Here is a 23,412-nt window from a genome sequence, read left to right as displayed (position 1 = left end):
CTAGCAAGTGGGTTGTGACATTGGATCGAGTTGTCCAGTGAGAGATTAGGCGTGGGCCTACCATAAAAAAGGTCATGGACCACATATTTCAACATTTTATAATTTGCTGCTAAAAGTATCGATCCTCTAAAGTTTAAATCAAGTATTGTGGAATCGAGTTGTCCAGTGACCAAGTGGGTTAAGCATAACCAGTGGGCCAGCAAGTGGGTTGTGACATTGGATCGAGCTGTCCAGTGAGAGATTAGGCTTGGGCCTACCATAAAAAAGGTCATGGACCACATATTTCAACATTTCATAATTTGCTGCTAAAAGTATCGATCCTCTAAAGTTTAAACCAAGTATTGTGGAATCGAGCTGTCCAGTGACCAAGTGGGTTAAGCATAACCAGTGGGCCAGCAAGTGGGTTGTGACATTGGATCGAGCTGTCCAGTGAGAGATTAGGCTTGGGCCTACCATAAAAAAGGTCATGGACCACATATTTCAACATTTCATAATTTGCTGCTAAAAGTATCGATCCTCTAAAGTTTAAACCAAGTATTGTGGAATCGAGCTGTCCAGTGACCAAGTGGGTTAAGCATAACCAGTGGGCCAGCAAGTGGGTTGTGACATTGGATCGAGCTGTCCAGTGAGAGATTAGGCTTGGGCCTACCATAAAAAAGGTCATGGACCACATATTTCAACATTTCATAATTTGCTGCTAAAAGTATCGATCCTCTAAAGTTTAAACCAAGTATTGTGGAATATAAATCTGTTTGACACCTTCAAAGTATTTAAAGGTTGTTAGTGGGGGGTGGAGGGAGAGATTATTTAATGGATATTAGTGAGAGATACTTTTTACAATGTTTTTAGACTAATTTTATAATTTTTAACAAAAAATAATAATTCATTTTAAAATTTCAGAAAAAACGTAGAGTCAAGTTTAAAATAATCCTCAATCACATTTTTCCTATTTGTTTGAATTCATAATATGAAAGTTGCCCTAATTATATATGTATGACCATTTCTTGTATTTTCAATGTGTATATTTAAATTTTAAAAAGATATATATAAAACTTATTAAAGTATTTTTATACATAATTATTGTTTTGTTTTACTGTTGTAATACATAGTGGGCAAATGGATAATAGTTTAAAAAATAATATAACTGAAAAAGAAGTAACAATTTTACCAATCCAACAAAGCTTCAATGTGGTATCGGTAAAAATAGTAAAAAGTGTGGGTAGTTCTGATGACTGTAAGGGATGAGGTAAAACAAAATGGGGAAAGCCCAAAACCAGCAAATCCACAGAATTATGGAGAAGGGGGTGGATGAATTCTGGGGCCACGTGTGGCCGGTAATAAATTGGAAGGCCCTAATCCCAGGACTACCAATCATTGATGCATACCCCAAATCAATGAAATCACAGTTGATTCAAGAAAAACTCTTTTGTTATTATTAAGGTTTAATTACATTTAAACCCCTTTAAAAATATAAATTATATATTTTTATTATATAAATTTTAAAATTATATTTATGCTCTCTTTCTGATAATTCTTTACTTATAATTGACCTCATCTTATTACTGTTTTGGATAGATAATGGTGACGTTGGCGTTGAAAAAAAAAAAAAACTCTTTTGTCATTATTAAATTAAGTATTTATTAGTCTGATTCATGTCCCCACAATGTATGTTGACTGGGACTTGATTGAGACATGAAGATGCTATTAATATCTGAATTTCCCCACCTTCCTAATTAATTATTATTACAGTAAGCATCCGTCAGACCAAAGTCCCAAATTCAATTTTATGTCATGTTATGTTTATACTTTTAGTCAAACCGAAAAATCTTTAATTTGGTTGGTCGAGATGAGTAGTTCTAAAATAATTTTGTGTAATTCTATACAAGTTATAAAAACAAAAAGAAATAAATATATATAATTACAAAAAAGACAATATTTAACTATGGCTACTTGGCATGAATAAAAACTAAATATCCGTAGCAAATAGTCATTGACTACAGTCATGCAACGGTTGTCAGTCATGGTATCTGTGAGGGTGGCTAAAACATTTGTCGTGACTAAAACTTATGGTAAAAATTTTTACCATGGCTCTTAACCATGACAAATAATTTTTTCTTGGTGAAAAATCTATATTTTTGCATTGATTTTATTTAACTGTAGTCAATAAGAATTATTTATCATAATTTTTAATTCATAACTATTAAAATAGTAGCCAATAATAATTTTTTCTAGTATATATATATTGGAAACAATGAAGTTATATATTGTAGGTCATTTATGGAAAAGAATATTGATGATAATTTGGGATATAGTTGCTATAATTCTCCAATGAATAAAATCGGGTGCTTGGTTAAATTTATTATGAAAATCTTATAATTAGTTCATTCATTTTATAATATACCTTTTAAAATATATAAAAATGAACTTATACTACGTACGTTATTAGTGATAATTTTGTAATTAATATGATCATAATTGAAAGAATTTTTAAAATTTAAAAAATAAATTTAGATTTCTTTATTTTAATTAAAGGAGTTTATAAGCTCCCAATCATTTTATTTTTGATATTATAAACTCATTTTCCAAAAAAATTATCAAACACTTATACCATTTTATATATAAGGTGTTTTGCAAAATTTATATAAATTCACTCAAATACATTCTTGGCATGTTTAATTGATTCGAAGATATGATAGGATTGGACATAATAGGAAATGGATGCATAATTAATCTTTTGATTTCTTATTCTTTGTTCGATTTGATATATTATGGAGTGTGATATCTCATGTAACGATCAAATTTTGTATTTGGTTGAATGGTTTATAAAATATAATAATATGCATATAAACTAATAAAGGTAATATATTTAAAATTAATTCAATTCAACTAAATAAATAATTATGGAGTTTATTGTAATTTATCTTCCTGTGATATTATAAATAAGCAAATTAACTTTCATAAAGAAATAGTAATTTACCTTTTTATTTTTATTAAAAAAAATTGAACAATTTACGTTCCCGTCTAAGAAAAGAATTGCTTCATTTTAAAAAAAAATGCAAAGAGATAGTTTGCTAATTTTTCTACAATAAATGTTTTACACATAGTTCATGTCGACATAGAAGAATTGCTTGTATAATCACGCCAACGGCCAACCAAAATATTATGGGAGAAATAAGAGTGTCAAGTCTTGACTTTAATGGTGTAAGAATTAGGACCAATTTGAGCCGTCTCGTCTCTATTTAAGATGTCAAGTCGCTTATACGCGTGAAATGTCTTTAATTCACACTAATGTAAGATATTCTCTCTCTCTCAATAGTGCGATAATAACAAGAGAAAATTGCCCTTTATTTTTCACTACTCCTACATCAAATTTCTTGAGGTACATAATTATTCACTGTACCTGCACTCCAATTGCATGATGTTTATTCCCCCAAAACTACAACTATATTTAAATATTACTAAAAAAAATAAAATTAAAAAATAGGAACTTGTTATGACAGGATTAATTCAAATTAAGTAATTCTGTATCCTGGTCTGCACGTTGGCCAAGTCGAATCAATTATAAAGTAAGTGTGGTACACTTGTCATGTGATCTTTTATTCTCCCTAAATTGTATATCAATTACATAACATATATATTATACTTACCTTGTTATTAATTGTCCCTCAAACTAATATCATTGGCCGACATGATATTAGTTGTCCAAACGTTGACTTTGCTATTGTGTTCATACTAAATATAGATTTTGGTATTAAAAGTGATATTTAAGTGTTATCGAAGCCGACGAATTAATATGTATTAATTAGAAACCTATTTTTCCAACCGTATCATCATCAATTGTGTGGGTTCTACTTTTTTTTTTTTGAAAAAAGAAGATTAATTACAACATATTCTAATACGTTCGAATTCCAGGATTCGTATTTACTAAATCAACAAACATATTCAAAGTAAATAAAAAACCATGAAAAATAGAGAATATAACTCGAAAAGTAGACATTATATGTACGCAAAATGTACGCGGAGAAGTGTACGTATGTCGGCCGATGAGACGAGTGGGCAACAAAACTGAAAGTGCTACCTGTGTGGAAATACATCACATGCTTACAATATCTAATATAGGGTCCCTATATTTTAATTAGACAATGTTCCAGATTTCTTCATCCATCCGAAAGTGACAGAAGCAAATAAATAAATAAATAAAGCAGCTTGGCCTATAAATTAATAAATGTGGGCCCATTTTTATTTATTAGGGGATTCAGAATTTAGAATTTCAAATCATTGCCTATTTCACATCATTCATTTGCCCCACAACCCATGATTAGTTGATTACTCTTGTACCTTTTTTCTTTAATTATTTGTTTTATTTTGGGTTTCATTTTCTTTTTCGCATATAATTATATACAAATTATACGACAAGTAAACAATCTCGTGGATTCGTTCCTTGGCTGAATGCATTGCACCGATATAAAGGGAAATAGATTGCAACTATTCATGACTTTATGTGGATTGCAACTACTTATGACTACACAATTGCTGAAAAGGAAGTGCGAAAGAGGCCACCGACCTGGCGACTTTTTCAGATATCACATCAACGGCATTAATCCAAAAAGAGCTCCTATACATATAGTCATTTTTAATTCGAATTGGATTTTTTTAATTAAATTATATTATATTTTTAATTTTATTTAATATATACATACCACGTATGTATATACCGATAACATTATGTATTTTATTTATGAAAAAAAATTATTTATATTTTTTGAGATCAAAACACAGTATTATATATTCGAAACAAATTCAAACAATGAGGAATAAAATAAGTTTCTCGATCATATTTATATATAACTAAATATTGTTTTTTTTTTTTTTTTGTAGGAAAGATGAGGAAAAATATCTATGGCTATTCATTATTATTGGAACCGACAAAATTCAAGAAAAACAATAAATTCGAATAGCCAACACAGGCTCTCACATCACTCAAGAGGAGAATATATGAATCGTTATAATATCTTCATCATGGTTTGATAACTTCTTCTATTTCTTTACTATTTCTTTTTTCTCTTTTTATTTTATCTATTTTAATTTTATATTCTAACACAACGCTGATATATACTATATAGCGCCATCCCATTGTCTATATTGATTAGGGTTTCTATAACTATCGGACGTCATCTTTACAGACAAGAGTGTCCGTAGCTGATTTACCGTTGCTAAGAAAAAAAAAAAAAACAAAATCCTTGTAAAATTTTCACTTTTTAAGTACCATTTTCTTGTTTTTTTTTTTTTTTTTTTTGGTTTAATAAATTAGCTGGAGCTAGCAGCATCGAGGGGTCGTCCTTCGTAAATGAGGAAAGTAGGGAAAGTGAGTGGCTGTGAGTGAAGTGGAAATCATTTCAGCTTGATTAGCAATTATGAAGATTGCAGATGCCGTAAATGAGGTACGTTTTTCCTTGGCTCAACTCAAGTTCTTATTATAGAAAATTAGCACTTGCACTACATGAATTATTAATTCTATTTTTTTTTTATTTGTCTTCTTTTAATCTTATTTCTGTTGTTGCTTTTTAAGTGATGAAAAATAAATATATTTTTTTTAAATTTCTTTTGGTGACCCGTGATGGGCCATTTTGAAATTATGTTTTTCTATACTTTTTAAATTAAAATTTTTAAATGGAATATATATTATAGGTGTAATGGTGTAGATTGAGACGATGTTTAATCGAGTTAATTAAATAACAAATTTACTTAAATTCTTGTTCAAGAATCAAAAATGAGTAAAAAATAAAAAATAATGCATTTGAATTTTTAAAGTGAAAGTGATGGATTGTTATTTCTTTAAAAATAAATATTAAATATCCATATTTAGCATCAACATACAACTATAATAATCATATACTAATTATTAATATCAGATAATTATATCCAATTAACAACTACTATTAAAATAAAATAACACTTAGTATTAAAATAAAATAACATCTGAAATACGAACCCATAATTTTAAAATTATAGTAATCAACTTTATGAATTACGTAAGTCTGATTGTTATCATATATCTGATTTGGCGCTCTTGAATTTGGATTTATATATTTGCTTTGCTCATAATAATTTTGTGGCTCTTTGGTGGGATGTCAGACGTAGAATGGAATGGCATGTGTGAGAAAATCTATCTCAATTCCAAGTGAGAGCAATTGAATTCAACTACCAATAAAGTTGGCCCAAAATAATGAAGTGATCATTCATCTGAAAGAGGTGGTGTTTGGTAGGAAGATGATTAGGTTATCTCGTGAATCGCAAAAGACAATGCTACTACTCAGACATGTACGTACGTGATTCTAAAGCGACGTGAATACCAAACCCTACATGTCGACAGTCCATCACCACTCTTGTAAAACATTAATAATGTGTTATTACTACCAAGTTAAGTGGTCATTTTTGTACTTTTATTCCTACATTATTCTATGAGAAGACTTCTTTTTATTTATTGCAACATTAATCGTTCTACACGCTGACTTCAATGATGATTAAAATTACGTCTAATATTTTGTTAAACCTGTTATTACTATTTCTTTTTATTGTGTTCTCGGTGACCTTTAAGTATTTGAATGTCTTGAATGAGTTCTTTGGTTTCACGATGTCCTTCAAGACATTGATACATTTTGAAACTATTTTATCAAAATACATGTGATTTGAGCAAAAATGTTACTCACCTTAGTTGATCCAACTCAAGGTCTTTGAGCTCTAGGTTTTCAACAATTTTGAAAGAGAAACCTGCAAAAACCGCGTTAGTATTTCTACTCTCAAGTTAGTAAATAATAATCATAAATAAAGAGTATAGCAATGAGTAATAAGTAAGTGCTGGAATGCTTAAAGGATAATATTTTTGTGCGTGCAAGTGTTAGGAGAAAGTTAACTGGCTGGATCCTCGGACATCTCCTGTGGGAATGAGACCTTCCTTCGTTTGAGCTATCTTGATGAGATTCAATCACGTGTCAGTCAAGTCCCTCATAGGGCTAACTGGCTACAACACATGCTGCCTTTGACTTCTTTCAGAGGTTGGGGGTTGAAGTTTCAGTATCTTAGGCCTCCTTAAGCTTTAGGTTCTTAGGTTTTCTTCCGCACTGAGTCTAATTTATTGATCCACTGTAACTTTTAGTTTGTGTATAAGGGATGCCATGATGATTTACCTCAAACCGTAAGTTGTGAGAGGTTGTCATTCGTTGTAGGGATTAATTCCATCATTGATCGGATATTCTTCTATAGTAATTTTTATCTATTTGGTGTTTTTTGTGCAACTACTCTTTTTGATCCGATATTTTACATACCACATGTTTGTGTTAACACATGAAGAGTATTTTTACTTCAATTTCATAATTCTTGACTCAGTTTAAAACCATCACATAACCTAAATTAAAGCTCCATCCACCAAATACATACTGAATGTAATTATTGTCATCAATTCTTTAAAACACAAAAAATTATTTACTTTTTCATCATTTTTCCATTCTCTATAATTTTGTTTCCTTTAAAAAAAAAGGGGAAATATTTTCTGTTGTAATGAGAGAGAGAGGGGTGATTGAGGGGAGAGAACTGTAGTGTCCTTTTCGGTGCGGGCAAAGCACATGGATGCCCTTAAATTCTCGTCCTACGTCGACGTGGATTGGGGACTAATCATGTGAGGTGGACTATATTTACTGTCTCAAGGTAGAGGCAGCCACGTACGTTTGCAGGGGAATGCCGACATTGACCCAGATGCCCTATTGCCGTTATTACAGTTGGGTCCAGTCATATTTATCATGTGCCCTGTTGGTGATGGAAGAATTCCATAGTGGAGGAGCCCAAGACTTGGAACAACCACAGCCAAATGAATACCCCGATATTGTGGTAGACTTGTTCCATTCTACACCAATAGAACCCTGCCTTTTTTTTCCTTTTGATCATCTTCATAATTATGACCAAATTATTTTTGTCCTAGGACACTATATATACATATATTTGTGACATGACCCCCCTAGATTTATCAATTTGCCCACTCCAATCATTGATTTCATTTAATTTTTTTGTTTTTTGGCTTGTTTGGATTCCTCTCGCAGCTTTTTGTGGAGGAAATTATATACATCCTGATTTTTCTCAGCTAGCCTATTATATACATTTATTGTAAGAATTTTCACATTATCTTCTTTTTATTACATTGTAGTATCTATAATTCACATATATTCCTTTCGAAAATTAGAAACTAGAACTAAAATTTAATAAAAAAGATATATATGAATCACACGTTATTGTGATGTCAAACTGTATGATAAACGATTTTTCATCATTCTCTGACAGGACCTATTGAAAACTAGTTACTTCCTTGAGTAACTTGAGCCGTCTTTTCTAGTTAAAAGTGCTCCACTATGTTCCGATGCTTTCCCAACTTCAATCATGTTCATTCTTTATCCGTCTGAAAATTATGTTTCTATTTTGATGTGATATTGATGTTTAGACAAAATTTAGAAAAAATAAACTCAACATTTTCTACTTTTCAACACTACATGTCCTATATTTTTCTTAAAAGTTAGATTCAAGTTATAGAAGTTATTATGTGATTTATATGTACATTAAAATAAATTTGAATCGAACCTGGATTAATTAATATGGAACTTGGTGTACATAATTGAATACGTCTTTGATTAGGATCATAGATTAATAATTGATCACCAAACTCAGGAGGCAGATTATCACATATAGGTATCTAATCCATCAATCTCTCTGTACATATGAACCCCACACTAAAGTGAATTACATATCAAAATATGGAAATAAGATGAGTTCCTATTTCAATGCTTAAGAAGGCACAACATTTTTCCCTGATTAGTGATTGCATTATGAGCCGCGTGTTCGTCTCTTTAACATAGACTTCCAATCCATTCTTTACTCTCAGTAACCCCTCCCCCCCCCCCCCCATCTTTTTCACTGTTTTCCTCTAATGAAAATTCAACGCTGATAATTATTGATGACCAAATTTTTCTCTATAAATATCTTCACCCTCCATTTTTCCAATCATTCTGGACACTCTTTCTACACGCATTATTCTCGTTTGCCACCCCTTTTCTATATATCTCAAGAAAGCCATTCCTTGTTCGACGTCTCTTTTCAATGTGAGTGTACGTACAAATTCTTCTCAATCTTACAATTTTATTAGTATTTCATGTTTAGTACTTAAGCGTTAACGTAAGAAATCCGGAGGCCACATTTCCTTATCGGAAAACAACCTTCTTCCGTGTCTTTACTCTTACATAGCACACATTTTTTTTCCTTGTTTATTCGCTAATGTTGATGTATACATGGATAACACTTGTCTTTATTGATTTTTCTAAGTAAGCGGTAGGAACCATGCACTATGTCAGCATAATATAGGTCTCATATGTCATGTACGCTGATTTGAGTAAGAATTTGTTGCATACGTATATATATGTATGCACATATTTATACACTTTACATTCATTTATCATGCACATTTGTACGGCATACTTGTATATTTTGTGTATGTAAATCGGGTATGATGTGAGTCGCACCATGCAAGTTCATGGCTAGCTCGAGTTCTTTTACAAGAATAGATAGAGAAAATTCCATTGTCCGGATAAAGAGAATTATATACAGGGAATCATATCACTCCATGAACAAGACAAGAGAGTATTAGACAGACAAGCCCCTTAAAAGTATTGGGCAGGCTGATAAGGACAACCTAAATCAGTTGCCGAAATTGACTCTATTGGATTGCAAAGTTTTAATTAACCGGCACTTCATGAAAATGCAGAATCAAACTCAGGAATCGACGTACCATCCGAGAACACTGATCATCAGATGGTGGTGTCTGTGAACAATTCAGAGCATCTGACTCAAGTAAGCAGAACATTTTCTTGATAGAGAAAGTCGTCCTAGTTTATCTTGACCATATATAACAACATTATAAAACGTGCATACTGTAAGACTAAAACATGTGGTGTCGAAGACTTGTAACTAAACTGCACACCGATGTCCGATAAACATGGCTTTTCTTTTTCAAGGGACATGTTACATGTGCAACTTGTGTCTCTGTGTTTCCGTCTTGGCCTTTTTTTTTCTTTTCGGGAAAAGTATGGTTATGGTGGGGGACAAGAACATAAGATGGTCAAAGAGTGTCTTATTATAAATTATAGATCTATATAAATATTCTCTTGACTGCAGATATGCAAATGGAGACCATGATTTGATGAGCTTTTTCTTGTGTGGACACCTCATAAATCAAGAATTATATCTCTATATGTCAATCCCACAACCCCACAAGAATGAGGGAAAGAAGGGAATAGAAAGATCTACACGCATTAAGAAAAGCAAGCAACTTGAATTTGATCCCTTGTTGATATATTCTATTACATGGATTTGTTGTGAAACTAAGTTACACAGGGTGATGGGTCCTCCCAGAAAAGGAATATATTGTCAATTCTTTATTGGAAACTTCGGATTAGTCCTAACACAGTCATAGATTCAATATCCAGCACCTACCCACCTCCATTACAAACACACACTCTACAAAGGACAGGCTTGACTGACCTTGTCTTCAAATTCATCAACGGCGTGCAAATGGAGAGAGATAATACAACGTTTTCATCCACGACAAAACAAGAAACATCGGCAAATATTTAGCCTTTTTAGCATCTTTTTGTTGTTTTTTCCAACAAAAATCTGTAGCGCCATGAGATCAGCTTTCTAGCCCAAATCAGCTGTCCGTTTCCACATATCTCATCTCTGTTTTCCCAACTCGTTCACGAGGTCGACGCTTTCCCAAGAAACTTTAAGAAAACAGGGAAATTTAATTAACATGCTTGTAATCTCCTGTTTCAGCCTGTAAGAATGGAAGAATCATCGCCTGATCCGCCATTCGAACAAACATACAAGAATCTCTTCGATAGCTTAACGGGCACGCCGCAGAAGAATTTTCAGGAGCTTTCAGCTGTGGAGGAATGCGAACTTCCGTTGATCGATCTCAACCAGTTAAACCTGGGAGATTCTGAAAGACAGGCATGCAAGAAGCAGATTGCTCAGGCCTCGCAAGAATGGGGTTTCTTCCAGGTGATCAACCACGGAATTTCCCGCGAGGTATTGGGCAAAATGAGGGAAGAACAGGTGAAGCTCTTCAAGAAGCCGTTCTACGAGAAGACAAACTACAAAGACTTGAACTTCTCCGCTGGAAGTTATCGATGGGGAACACCTTCTGCTACTTGCTTGAAGCAGCTCTCCTGGTCAGAAGCTTTTCACGTTTCGTTGAGTGATGTTTTGGGCTCAGGCGGCCGCAACAGCCTCAGGTAATCAAATTATTTACTTTTAACAGCCTTAATTAGTTTAAGGGTAAATTATAATAGGTTGTCATAATTATAAATATCTCAAAAATTACAAATATTTATAAAATTAACGGCCATCTAACAATAACAAATACCCCATTATAGGGGTATTTGTTAAACAACTCTTAATTCTAAAAGGTATTTTTGTAATTATGTCAAAAGTCCGCTCTAATTTATTCTTAGTTTAATTCCATCTTTTGTTAATTTATTAATTATCAGCTAACAGAAAATTAAAGACTAAGTAGTCCATGTTAATTAATTACAAGAGTATATTCCTATGTTGTAATATAATTGTCATGTGTTGTTTTAATAATATGACCGGCCTGTGCACAATTACACTGTTAATTCTAGATACAAGTTTATTAGCCAACAGGTAAAAAGCATATACAGACCACACAAAAATAGTGACCAAGCCATTTATATCCTTTGGTGATGCCTTCTAAACCTACATTAATAATGTGGAAGGCCAACTTTTTTCCAGACATCAAATGTTAGGATGTTTTCGATTATGGTACTTGGATGTTTTCAACAGTTGTTCCTGTACGTACATTTATATTTCAAAGTGTTTCAAAGAACGAGACATGGCCAAAAGGGCATTGTTCTCCTTGTGCCTAATTCTGAGACATCTGCACTGCATAGTGCTGCTTACGTGCCCCTGCACTGCATGCATGTTCATGTTCCCCCACCCCTTCATTTCTTCATTCACATTACACGGGCAAAATACATAGAGACCGAAAATTCAAATTCAAATAATTAAATTAAGTAATACATATATGTGTACGTACATACCTATAAATCTGACAGACAGTTGTATATATGTATTGACATTTCAGGTCAATAATGGAGCAATTTGCGGTAATGGTGTCGGAACTATCACAAAAATTGGTAGACATATTAGCAGAGGAAATGGGTGAGAAATCAGGCTTCTTCAAGGAAACATGTCTGCCCAGCACTTGCTACCTCCGATTAAATAGATACCCACCATGCCTAATACATCCTCAGATGTTCGGAATAATGCCACACACTGACAGCGATTTCATCACTGTCTTGCACCAAGACCACATCGGAGGACTCCAATTAGTCAAAGACGGCAAGTGGTTTGCCGTTAAACCCAATCAGGACGCCCTCATCATCAACATTGGAGATTTGTTTCAGGCATGGAGCAATAATGTGTATAAAAGCGTGGAACATAGGGTTGTGGCTAATCCGGTGAACGAGAGGTACTCCGCTGCCTACTTCTTTTGTCCATCTTACGACACAGTGATACAGAGTGGAGTGCAGCCTTGTGTTTACAGAAGCTTTAGCTTTGGAGAGTACCGCGAACAGGTCCAACAAGATGTCAAGATTTTTGGACATAAAATAGGACTCCCCAGGTTTCTCCTACAAACTCATTAGACTACCAAAATTTTGATCCAAATTGAGTTTGATCGGATCTAAACTAATTATATGGTAAGTGCAATACACTTGTGGTGTGATTAGTGTATAGTTTCAGATAAATGACCAATCACCTGACTGTTAAAAGGAATTAATTTGCCATCTTGGATAAACTTTTGGAGGTGAAGAGGCATTCAAATATTCAACCTTAAGAAAAAAAAAAGATTGCATTGGAAGTACGATAGAGATTTAATATTTTTGACTATCCTATTGTATTCCTATATTCTAGATTTCTCCATTGAGTACTATAAATATGTGTAATGTGTTATGGCACTGAGGTAAATGAAAAAGTAAGTAAGAAAGAGAGTGAAGCATGGAAACAATATTTTGTAAGAGAGTGTGCTGTAGCAACTCAAATCAAATTCCATCAATAGAAATATTTCTTTCAAGCCTACCATAGCTTCCAAACCCAGCAGTTTGGTATGGAGCTATCAAATAAATAGTCGCACCGTGAGTTTTTAGTCAAACGAATAAAAGATGGAAAGGCAAGTCATCCCAAAATTCTGATCTGGTTGCATCATTTGCAAACAGACGAATCATGAATCTAAAGATTATTTCTTTAAATGCAAAAGATGCAAAATTCCGAATCACTGTCAGAAGGAAAAAGAAGATGCAAAACTTTTAGAGCAAACTGAATGAAGAGATCTTGTTCTACTCAAGCAGTGTAGTAATCACATAACAGGTAATCGAGATATATTTGTCAATCTTAACCCAAATATCACTTGTCAAATTATTCTTGGCGATGGATCACAAAAGAGTGCTGAAGAAAAAGGTACGATTGTCCAGACAAAGAAAGGTGAGAAAAAACTCATTCCTGACGTACTATAGCCAAATTTGTCACACCATCTTCTTGTTGGCCAGCTCATCCATGAAGATTTCTCGATACGAAAAACGCCAGGTTCTTGATAAAAAAGAATGCGGTCATCGCGAATATTGAGATGAAACATAAAATATTTCCTCTCATGAGAGTTGTGCATTTAAAGTGGAAAATTCAGATTTGTCACATCTGCGGCATTTGTGATATGGTCATCTAAATGATGGCGGACTTCACTTACTAAAGAAGAAGAAGAATATGGTGATTGGGCTTCCTAATATCCAAAAATCTAGCCAAGTGTCTGAAGGGTGCATATATGGAAAATGCACAGGCTTTCATTTCCGGAAACTTCTTGGCTAGCCAAAACACCACTGGACCTTGTTCATTCAGACATATGTGGTCCAATGCAAACTCCCACTCCTGGAAACAAGAGATATTTTTATTTTCTTCATTGAAGATTTCACAAGAATGACGTGGATTTATTTCCTTAGTCAAAAATCAGAGACATTTTCTACTTCAAATTCAAAGCACTTGTTGAGACAAAGTGGTCTTTTAATAAAGACTTTGAGAACGGATCCTGAGGAGAATTTATCTATCATCCCTTCGCTGAATATTGCAAAGCAACTGGGATTCAAAGACAGTTGATAGTGAGCAGGACACCTCAACAAAATGACGTCGAGAGAAAAAACCCAACAGATGTTGAAATGGCCAGGAGCATGCTCAAAGGTAAAGGTCTTCTAAATTTATATAGGGCAGAAGCTGTTTATATTCTCAATCGATCTCCAACACAAGCTGTTCGAAATAAAACTCCATAATCAAAAGCCAAGACTCGACCATTTGAGGGTCATTGGCAGCATTGCATATGCTCATATTCCATCTCAAAGTCGTGGAAAATTTGACGAATAAGGTCAAAAGCTTCTCCTTATTGGCTATAGTGATGAGTCTAAAGGATATTGGACACATAAAATTTCAGTTTCAAACATCTCTTCCATGAAAATGCGATTTGGGATTGGAAAGAAAAATTCATTTCAAGGAATTTCGTAGGACCAAAATATCAAGCAAAACACTGCTCCTTCTACAAGATTTGAAGAGGAATATCAAAGTCCCCCACGACAAAAGCGTTCACTACGAGAAATTTATGAATCAAGTGAACTCGTTTTATCTTTGAGTGAACCTCAAACATTTGAAGAAGCATCCAATGAGGAATGCTGGAAAAAACCGATGAATGAAGAAATTTCCACCATTGAGAAAAAATACAACTTGGGAGCCCGTTGATTTGCCAGAAGGAAAGAAAACTGTTGGGCTGAAATGGATATACAATATCAAATATAATGAAGTTGGCGCAATTCTGAAATACAAAGCTCGACTCGACAACCTAGAATTGACTTCCTAGAAACTTTTGCTCCAGTGAGAAGAATCAAAACGATCCGTACTATTCTTGCATTAGCCGCTCAGTTGGAAACTTGACGTAAAATCTGCTTTTCTAAATGGCGAAATCTATGATAATGTTGCTATATTTTCTATTTAATTGAACTTAATTAGTCATTTTATTTTTATTTATAATTCTTTTACTTTGTTATTCATCATAATTAATTTACTCTTTATTTTTCTGTTCAAATTGATAAAATAATATTGGGATTTTAAAATTGTAAGTTAATTTTTCTTTTTATCATCCTTATTTCATTATTTTTTTTAACCATTTCAGTTGTCTTTCTTATTATAACTCATTAAAAGTAAATTTTTATTTTACTTTATATTTTATTTTTTAAATAATGATCATTTTTAGATTTATATATTTTAATATAGTTTTTTATAAAAAATAAATTATATAATACAAACAATACATTTGACTTATTCTTTATTTTTGTTATTTTTATACAAGATTGAATATATATATATATATTTAATAGAATGTCATAATTGTGTGGAAGTAATCCTCGTACAATACGAATTTTGGTAAATCGAATATGTGACATATGTAGGAAATTATCTTTGTCAATAATAATCAAAATAGATTAAAAATTCAAACTACTATATTTTATCTATTTAATATAAAAAAAAGTTAATTTATAGAAAGGATTCCTTTTATAGCACAATACATTATAAAAAAATATTTAATTTAATAAATGAAAAATATATAATCGTACATAGTATAAGGTTCATGTTAGTATTAGCATTTTAAACATACAATATCTTTAATAGAAATTTTAAAATATTGGGGCTTTTATGCAATTTGAACATAAATAAAACATACCGCAGCTCGTCGCCTGCCGCCTGGTATATCGGTATCAAATATATTGGATAAAAACGGCGAAAACTGTAACAAAGAAAAAATCTAAAATCAGAACGATGATTTCATCCGCAACCTTAACTCTATCGAACATCCCACACAAGTCATCACCGCCCGCCGGCTCGTCCATTCCTCACCCTGAAACCAAATCTACCCCTGCTTCACCGACCCCCTCCGAACCTTCATCTCCTCAGGCTCGGCGAATCAAATCAAGCCCTCAGCTAACCCGTTGGTCCAGGGCTCGCGCCATACGGTCCGGCCGAAGACTGAGCCGCCCGGTTCCACAACCAACTGGTGAAATGGAGTATTCCTATTCTGCATTCCAAGATAGAAACAGTAGTAATGGAAGTGATCTCGGGACACTTTCTCCTAGTAGTGATAGCGGAATTGACGGGGAGCATGTGAAGGTCGTGACGGCGGGGGGTAAGTCCATATACATGGTATCCGATGGAACGGGGTGGACAGCGGAGCACGCCGTTAACGCTGCGTTGGGTCAGTTTGAGCACTGCTTGGTGGATCGGGTTTGCCCGGTTAATACCCATTTGTTTTCCGGGGTAAGTTGGTCATTCACTTTTTGCGGGCCTTCTGATGAAATCGCTCCGATGAAATATGCCTAATTACTGGGTTTGTTATTCTTTAGTCTAAAAGTTGCTGGAGCATATGATTACGCGGTTTAGTGTTCATAAAGTACGGGTGATTAGTAAAGATGAAGTACATATGGTGCAATTAGTTTAAAGCTAATGTCGGAATTCGGAGCTACTGTGGTTGTTTTTCCATCTTCATTCTTACATTTCTGTGGTTTGATTCTTGTATAAAAAGAGAAAACATATTTTTGATTATTTGGTTGAGTTTAGGATTTTTGGGCAGGTCGAATGAAATTTTGTTACAGAGGTATAAAAAAGACAAGTGAAATGAGAACATATTTGGTTGTAATGTTTCTAAAAGCATTAAGTGGACTTTAGTTATTATGTCCGATTATTTAATTTAAGAATGGATGGCGCTGCGATCCAGCTTTGATTTCAAGTTGTTTAGTACGAGAATGAATAACAAAATGAGGCCCGTTTCCACTGGAAAATGCAAATAAGTCTTTGAACTTCTTGATCTGTGGTTATGACTAGGAGACTTTGTGCAATCAATGCGAGTTGGAGATTCTTCAGTGAAGTAGTTTCATTGATCACAATTGCTGTTTTTTTTTTTTTCTTTCATGTTTCTCTAAGATTGATGATGTGGAACGCTTGATGGAGATAATTGCCCAAGCCGCCAAGGAGGGAGCAATGCTTGTATACACTCTTGCTGATCCCTCGATTGCTGAATCTGCCAGACAAGCCTGTCGGCTTTGGGGTGTGACATCTCTTGATATACTTGGACCCATAACGGAGGCAATTGCTTCCCATCTTGGTGTCTCACCTTCTGGCATTCCGCGCTGGGCTCCCGGTAGGAACTCCTCGCTTGGTGAGGAGTACTTTCAAAGAATTGAGGCAATTGAGTTCACTATAAAGCAAGATGATGGAGCCCTGCCTCAAAATCTGCATAAGGCTGATATCGTTCTAGCTGGCGTATCCCGTACTGGGAAGACACCATTGTCTATTTATCTAGCACAGAAAGGATACAAAGTGGCAAATGTGCCACTTGTGATGAATGTAGAGTCTCCAAGGAGTCTCTTTGAGATTGACCAGGAGAAGGTATTCGCGTTGACTATAAATCCTGTTGTCCTACAAACAATCAGAAGAGCAAGAGCAAAGAGCTTGGGGTTCACTGAAGATATACGAAGCAACTATTGTGAAATGGACTATGTCAAAGTAGAGCTGGAGTGCGCCAGTAAAATCTTTCAGCAAAATCCCGTCTGGCCAGTGATTGGTGAGTACGAAGCACAATTTCTACTGACTTCATGATAATGATAATCCGAATTCATTTGAATTTCTTGGTTGCTTTGATTGCAGATGTCACCGGGAAAGCAATTGAAGAAACAGCAGCAATTATACTGAGGCTCTACCATGACAGGAAAAATAAATGCTCAATGCCAAGAATTTCCAAGCGCTACTAAATATGAGAATTTTTGTTCTCAAACATGAATAAGAAGGATTCTCATCAGGACAACTAAGAAATTCAGTCTTTATTACCTAGAATGCACGGTGGGAATTCTAACAGTATTTACTTTGTAAATATAACATAACTGGTTGTGACATTATTGTATAATGAAATAAAGTTGTTTGCGCCAGAATTTGTTATATCCTCTCTTGTTGGACATCATGACACACAGAAATCAACATATGTTAATATTTCTGATCTCACTTATGACAAACGCTTGGCGATTTCAGTTGTTGCAGGTATTCTGATCTCAATAATAGGCTCAATATTCCCTGGTTTATGTATCCTTTGCAGCAAAATAGTAATCATTTACTGTTGTACATCAATTCTTGTTCATACAATTGATAGTTAATTCAGCATGATCTATGGTAGCATGAAATGTCTCCGACATCTTGTGGTATGCGTCTGTTCTGAATGCCATGGGACTATTTATACTGCAGGAATTTCTGGACTACAGAAAGAACAAACAAACGTAAAGAAAGAAAAAACAAACATAAAGGAGGAAGGAGAAAAGAAAACTCCACTCCTCTCCTAGTGCTATACATCTGCCGCTGTCTTCTAGTTTAGGAATTTGCTACTTAGAAAAGTTGTCTGGAAAAAGAAGGTAACTCGGCTGGAAGCCGATGGAGATCGATTCATTTCTGCCTTAAGTTCTTCTAATTAACTCTATATTACTTCACTTGTTCAGCCTTCATTTACATGCGCGCTGAGTTGAATAAGCCGAAACTGAAGAGCTCCAGCTCCCAGCAATTGATCAAGTTCAGAAGTGGTCAAGAACATTATCACCTCCCTCGTTGAGGTTTCCAATGGTTAACGTTACATAAATCAGTATAATACTTCCGATGCTTGAACTGAAACAGATCACAAGACGATTATGATAACCGGTTCAGATAAACATTGGACGGGAAATCAATACGGTAGAACTTACATGGTTGCACAGATGAAAAGTATCCTTGTTGGATGAAACAAGGATGTCAGGGTAGAACGCCGGAAACTTAACCTCTTCCCACCACGTTGGCCTTCGGCAGCTATACTGCTCATGCTGCCATTCTTGATGGTGATCTGATGGTGGACTTGGGGGACGTGGTGATTGGTGGCTCCCACCGCCCCTACCGCTGATGCCTTTTGGGGCGTGCTACCACCATGTAAAGTAGCTGCGATTCTCACACGCAGATGATATTTAAGGATTTATACAGACTCTAGAGTCCCATAATTTACCTCGTACGCGTGCGCCCGAAACTAAAAAGTAGAAACATAAAGGAACGATGGTGGGTGTTGTAAATTAACTTTCATGCGCGGGAATGTGTTGTTTGAGAACAGTACTTAGGTGAGATTATTTAAATTTTATCAGAATAAGAATTTTTAGAACTAAAGTTTAGGAACTAAAGCAAACCTAAATACATCATGTTATCCTCTACAAAGTCGAAATTTTATTAGGCAAAAACATGACCGAATTTCAACTTTTTGGAAGATAACACGATCTATTTAAGTTTTTTTTTCTCAATTAGTCCTTTTTTAGAGCGGACAAATTGTTGTAGCTTCCTAGCCAAAATGCTAGATGTTGGTCTGCTCCCTTAATGGACATGATAGGAAAAGAATTCTAATAAAAACGTGACTCTAGGATGAAAATATCGCCCTAGAGGTAGAATACGGCTATGCGTGTTCTTATCTTTGTTTGCTTATTAAAATTCTACATTAAACAACACGGCTTTGGTGTGTAACTCTCGATATGAATGTATTATGTGCTTATAGGGATACAAGTTCATGTCTCATAACATGATTAGACTTTTTAAAAATTTTTTTAAAGGTTAAGAAATGAAATTTTCCGCCCACATTTTTGTTAAAAATTGATTGGAAGTACTAAATTAAAATAAAAATTAAAATTCAGAAACTCTAAAGTAAAAAAAAAATTGAGACTAAATTAATTCTACATGTAAACTTAAGTAATTAATTATATAATATGTACCCGTAAGATTTTGTCATTCTTTCTATAGCCAGGGACAATATTTCTTTTTTTCCAAAGTGGAGGAAACAAATAAGGGTTACCTGTAGGTGAAGTTGGAAGCGTGCTCAAGTCTTTCAAATCTGGAGTTGCTGAGTTGATATTGTTATCGACCCCTCTCATCCATCCTTGTCTTGAAGGGGTTCGCTGCGCCTTAAATAAAGCACATGTATATGTTTTAATTAGGCTGTTGAGAGCTCATGAGTTAGGATGAAAGGAACGTTAAACTTAATTAATGGAATAATCATTATTACATCATTAAACAGCTCCGAAAATTGCACTTATTTCATTTGTATTTGGCTAATGATTGAGAAATTACTCTCAATTATGATTACGAGCTAATTAATACTGAAACTGAAAAAACTTACACCAATTCTTGAATTCGAACTGATGTCTTTCTCTATAAGATGAGAAAAGCGTTCCATGTCCACCACGAAGCTGTCGGATTTCGTGCTCGAGTGTTGCAGTCCGTTTGCGTCTTCAGAAACAGGAAATTTCTGACCTCCTTTTTGAAACAATTCTCCAGGTTCATAGTTCGAGCTGATCAGACTATGATCAGAACCCATATTCTCCTGAAAATTAAACTAAGAATAATCAAATCACCCCATTATCAGCCTTTATACTGAAGTACTTTCAGTTTCAGTTTCGGAAGAAATTCACGGAAACTGCAACGTTGGATGAAACAGTAAGACGATGAGTGTAATACGGAAAACTAGGTTACCGGTTTCAGATTTCCAGTCATTTTCTGTCGCCAAGAAACAATGACGTCGAGGAATATTGAAGAGCAGAAAAAAAGAGGAAAGCGGTAATAGTGGGAGGAGGTGTTAGGGTGGTACCAATTCAGGTCGCGTAGCAAATCAGGAAATCATCAGTTTCCACTTTTCTCACCACCTAATCCAAAACAACACATGAATGAAAGACAAACACGCCTCAGTTGGTCAACTTTTTGTGCCCATATCAATGATGAGTGCAAAGGCCTTCTTGCAAGAAATATCACTCAAAGCAAGAGGGGAAGGCTTCATTTGCAAGACATCATTGCTTTCTCCAAAATAAGATTGGTAAGAACTCAACAGTCTTGACACCAGAAACAAGGCTTTGTTCCTCTTCAACGAAGAATTCCTGTTGCATATACATACATATATATATATATATATATATATAATTAACTATTGATTGGAGAAGAGGACAATTGGAATTTGGAAAGAACATACATATGTGGGGGGGGGGGGGGGGAGGAAAAGGAGTATCTATCCACAATTACTGTTATAGTTATCTCTATGATTACGATTTGGCTTATCTTGATAATGCTTTTTGAACTTTGTTCAAGTGAAGTAGGGTCTAATATATCCAAGACAATGGCCCCTTCAACTCTTGATATGATGAATCTCTCTTTGAGAAATATCCGCCCACCGCTAAACTGTTTTCCTGGCTTAGTTAAATGTATTTTGGGTCTTACACTTTTAGCCTTATGATATTTTGATCGTGCAACTTATTAGTTAAATTAACTAAAATTGATGTCACTTTTCGACCAACTATGTCACTCTCCACCCAACTTTGAAATTCCAACCCGTTTTTTCTTAAACCAAGAAGTTTAAAAAAGTGAATGGCTACTTTATAATTCTAACAAATTATAAGAGTAAAATGCCAAATAATTATAATTACAAAACTCAAGAATGGTACTAATAAAAATTAGTAACGGATCACATAGGTCTTTTGAGCAAAGACGAAATAGTTATATATGTATGATAGTTAATTTTGGAAAATTAAACCTTATTTGTAGACTTGAGGATAACAAAATATTCGAAGATATTTTAGGAATGAGGGAGAGCCCAGGTGGAAAATCTAATAGAAAATAAAGTTTATAAAAGACATTTCTAGGATTTATCAAATTATAAACATGAATTTTCTGTTTAAAAAAAATATAAATATGAACTATTTTTTATTTTCTTCTGGAATATATTATTTTCAAGACGATCATTCAATTATAGCCTTAGCATTCATTTTTCTTTGTGCATGCAATGTCGACATGCTTCATAATTGCATTGTAAGTTCTTTGTCTTTGCGCTCTTCTATATTTCATTTCTTGATATTTTATACGGTAAATTATAATGGGCATTGTGACATACGAATATTTTTTGTTATATAAAAAATTATTCATACCCCTCTAATTTAATGACCGTCTAATAATTAGTTCAATTCGTTAGTTTCCATTAGATTTCATCCATTTTTTTTATGGTAAACTGACTAAAATATTTTTGTGGACTATAAACTATAATTTTATTTACTTTTTTAAGTTTTCTAAAAATTTTAATAAATTAAGTGGATAATTTTTTGTAATTATTCACCCCTTCCGTTTCTTTTTATAAATTTTTATTTTTTCTTAAGAAAATATATGATAAGAGTACAATTTATAATTTCATACCTCTATTAAAAAATTACATAATTTCATCAAATATTAGAAAATTATTTGTAATTTTTCAAACAACAAGAGAGTATTCGATTATTCGTAATTATACCAAATTTTAAAAAATATCATTATAATTTACTCTATTTTTAATCCCAACTAAAATTTTATTATGATCACGTTTCTAATATTAACCTTAAAATAATTAGCACTTCTATTGTACTTTTTTTTCCTTACCATCACTGCATTATTACTATAGCTTTACGCAATAAATTACTAACAAGAAAGGAATTAATACAAGAGACGTGTTAAAAAAAAAAAGAGGATATCTCCTCCAATTTTTTCGTACACATCTCGGAAAAAATTAAACTAAGGTAAGGAAAGAAGAAAATCAAGAAAAATCCCCGTACTGATTCTCTCTGTCATCTCTCTGATTCTCCTGTCATGTTTCTGCTTTGAAAAATTAATGACGTCAAAGTCCAAAATTTCATAAATTAGAAAGATATAGAAGGTCAAAATGGCACGACGAATAGAATTAAGTAAAACGAAAATCACACTTACACTCTTAGATTTATAATTTATTTATACAAATTATTTTTATTTTTAAATAATTGTGCATACATCTATAAAAAATATTAACATTATTTACATAAGTCATCTTTATTTTTTAAAAAATTACACATACATCTCTTCTTTTCAGCATTCTTATGATTACACCGGCAAGTTTTGAATACTTTTTGAACAGCATAGGACTTGGGATCGCCATCAGCGACAAGTTACAGAATAATGCAGTATAGATCAAGATTAGTTTATTGTACTATTCGAATCTTTATTATACTACCATGCTGGAATTGGAGATTTTTTTTTTTTATATGTAATTATATTTGACTAGTGCTGGAATTGGAGATTTGGTAGGATTAGTTAGGTAGAAAATTTTCCAAAGTGACTGGAATAGCTTAACCACCAGTGCGTAATCTGAGCCGACGGCGTGAAAGACTTAAGTAGGGTATAACT

General features: G+C 33.7%; 3 protein-coding genes and 1 long non-coding RNA gene across 13 annotated transcripts; 3 read left to right on the top strand and 1 right to left on the bottom strand.

The window, feature by feature from the left end:
* Positions 1-4,954: 4,954 nt before the first annotated feature.
* Positions 4,955-6,506, top strand: LOC148787271 (uncharacterized). The gene is made up of 2 exons (XR_016066971.1): positions 4,955-5,441; positions 6,136-6,506. It is a non-coding gene; the product is annotated as an uncharacterized LOC148787271 (long non-coding RNA).
* A 2,491-nt stretch (positions 6,507-8,997) lies between these two features.
* LOC105167967 (gibberellin 2-beta-dioxygenase 8) lies at positions 8,998-13,189 on the top strand. 6 transcript variants are annotated; one of them, XM_011087867.3, is made up of 4 exons: positions 8,998-9,143; positions 9,803-9,888; positions 10,870-11,330; positions 12,200-13,189. In XM_011087867.3, exons 2-4 carry the CDS (start codon positions 9,850-9,852, stop codon positions 12,759-12,761), a joined length of 1,062 nt encoding a protein of 353 aa, XP_011086169.1. In that variant the 5' UTR covers positions 8,998-9,143; positions 9,803-9,849; the 3' UTR covers positions 12,762-13,189. The 6 variants fall into 6 exon arrangements, with proteins under 6 accessions (XP_011086169.1, XP_011086168.1, XP_088739219.1 ...); XM_011087866.3 differs by having other exon boundaries at positions 9,038-9,149; XM_088883094.1 differs by lacking the exon at positions 8,998-9,143 and adding an exon at positions 10,213-10,797 and having other exon boundaries at positions 9,156-9,888.
* A 2,708-nt stretch (positions 13,190-15,897) lies between these two features.
* On the top strand, positions 15,898-18,132 carry LOC105167965 (putative pyruvate, phosphate dikinase regulatory protein, chloroplastic). Its single transcript, XM_011087861.3, has 3 exons — positions 15,898-16,458; positions 17,122-17,761; positions 17,845-18,132. The coding sequence occupies exons 1-3, from the start codon at positions 15,964-15,966 to the stop codon at positions 17,946-17,948; spliced, it is 1,239 nt and encodes a 412-aa protein (XP_011086163.1). The 5' UTR covers positions 15,898-15,963; the 3' UTR covers positions 17,949-18,132.
* Positions 18,133-18,465: 333 nt separating this feature from the next.
* On the bottom strand, positions 18,466-21,225 carry LOC105167966 (uncharacterized). 5 transcript variants are annotated; one of them, XM_011087863.3, is made up of 5 exons: positions 20,716-21,225; positions 20,363-20,578; positions 20,039-20,141; positions 18,921-19,146; positions 18,466-18,843 (listed from the first exon to the last, which is right to left on the bottom strand). In XM_011087863.3, the coding sequence occupies exons 1-5, from the start codon at positions 20,734-20,736 to the stop codon at positions 18,753-18,755; spliced, it is 657 nt and encodes a 218-aa protein (XP_011086165.1). In that variant the 5' UTR covers positions 20,737-21,225; the 3' UTR covers positions 18,466-18,752. The 5 variants fall into 5 exon arrangements, with proteins under 5 accessions (XP_011086165.1, XP_011086164.1, XP_020551866.1 ...); XM_011087862.3 differs by having other exon boundaries at positions 20,039-20,147; positions 20,716-21,221; XM_020696207.2 differs by having other exon boundaries at positions 20,039-20,147; positions 20,831-21,220.
* Positions 21,226-23,412: the final 2,187 nt, after the last annotated feature.

The sequence above is a fragment of the Sesamum indicum genome, linkage group LG8, assembly GCF_026168435.1.
Source record: "Sesamum indicum cultivar Baizhima isolate 11 linkage group LG8, ASM2616843v1, whole genome shotgun sequence".
Taxonomy (NCBI): domain Eukaryota; kingdom Viridiplantae; phylum Streptophyta; class Magnoliopsida; order Lamiales; family Pedaliaceae; genus Sesamum; species Sesamum indicum.
The sequence above is the reverse complement of the archived record's forward strand: the minus strand, read 5'-3'. Positions and strand labels throughout refer to the sequence as shown.

What these genes read in the sequence shown, in the direction of transcription:
- LOC105167965 (XM_011087861.3), top strand. Translation starts at nt 15,964, where the DNA reads ATGATTTCATCCGCAACCTTAACTCTATCGAACATCCCACACAAGTCA. An exon ending in ATACCCATTTGTTTTCCGGG is followed by an intron (nt 16,459 to 17,121) that starts GTAAGTTGGTCA and finishes TGTTTCTCTAAG; the next exon opens with ATTGATGATGTGGAACGCTT. An exon ending in TCCCGTCTGGCCAGTGATTG is followed by an intron (nt 17,762 to 17,844) that starts GTGAGTACGAAG and finishes CTTTGATTGCAG; the next exon opens with ATGTCACCGGGAAAGCAATT.
- LOC105167966 (XM_011087862.3), bottom strand. Translation starts at nt 20,736, where the DNA reads ATGACTGGAAATCTGAAACCG. An exon ending in TGACTGGAAATCTGAAACCG is followed by an intron (nt 20,579 to 20,715) that starts GTAACCTAGTTT and finishes GATTATTCTTAG; the next exon opens with TTTAATTTTCAGGAGAATAT. An exon ending in CTTTTCATCTGTGCAACCAT is followed by an intron (nt 18,844 to 18,920) that starts GTAAGTTCTACC and finishes GATCTGTTTCAG; the next exon opens with TTCAAGCATCGGAAGTATTA.
- LOC105167967 (XM_011087867.3), top strand. Translation starts at nt 9,850, where the DNA reads ATGGTGGTGTCTGTGAACAATTCAGAGCATCTGACTCAA. An exon ending in ATTCAGAGCATCTGACTCAA is followed by an intron (nt 9,889 to 10,869) that starts GTAAGCAGAACA and finishes CTCCTGTTTCAG; the next exon opens with CCTGTAAGAATGGAAGAATC. An exon ending in GGCGGCCGCAACAGCCTCAG is followed by an intron (nt 11,331 to 12,199) that starts GTAATCAAATTA and finishes TTGACATTTCAG; the next exon opens with GTCAATAATGGAGCAATTTG.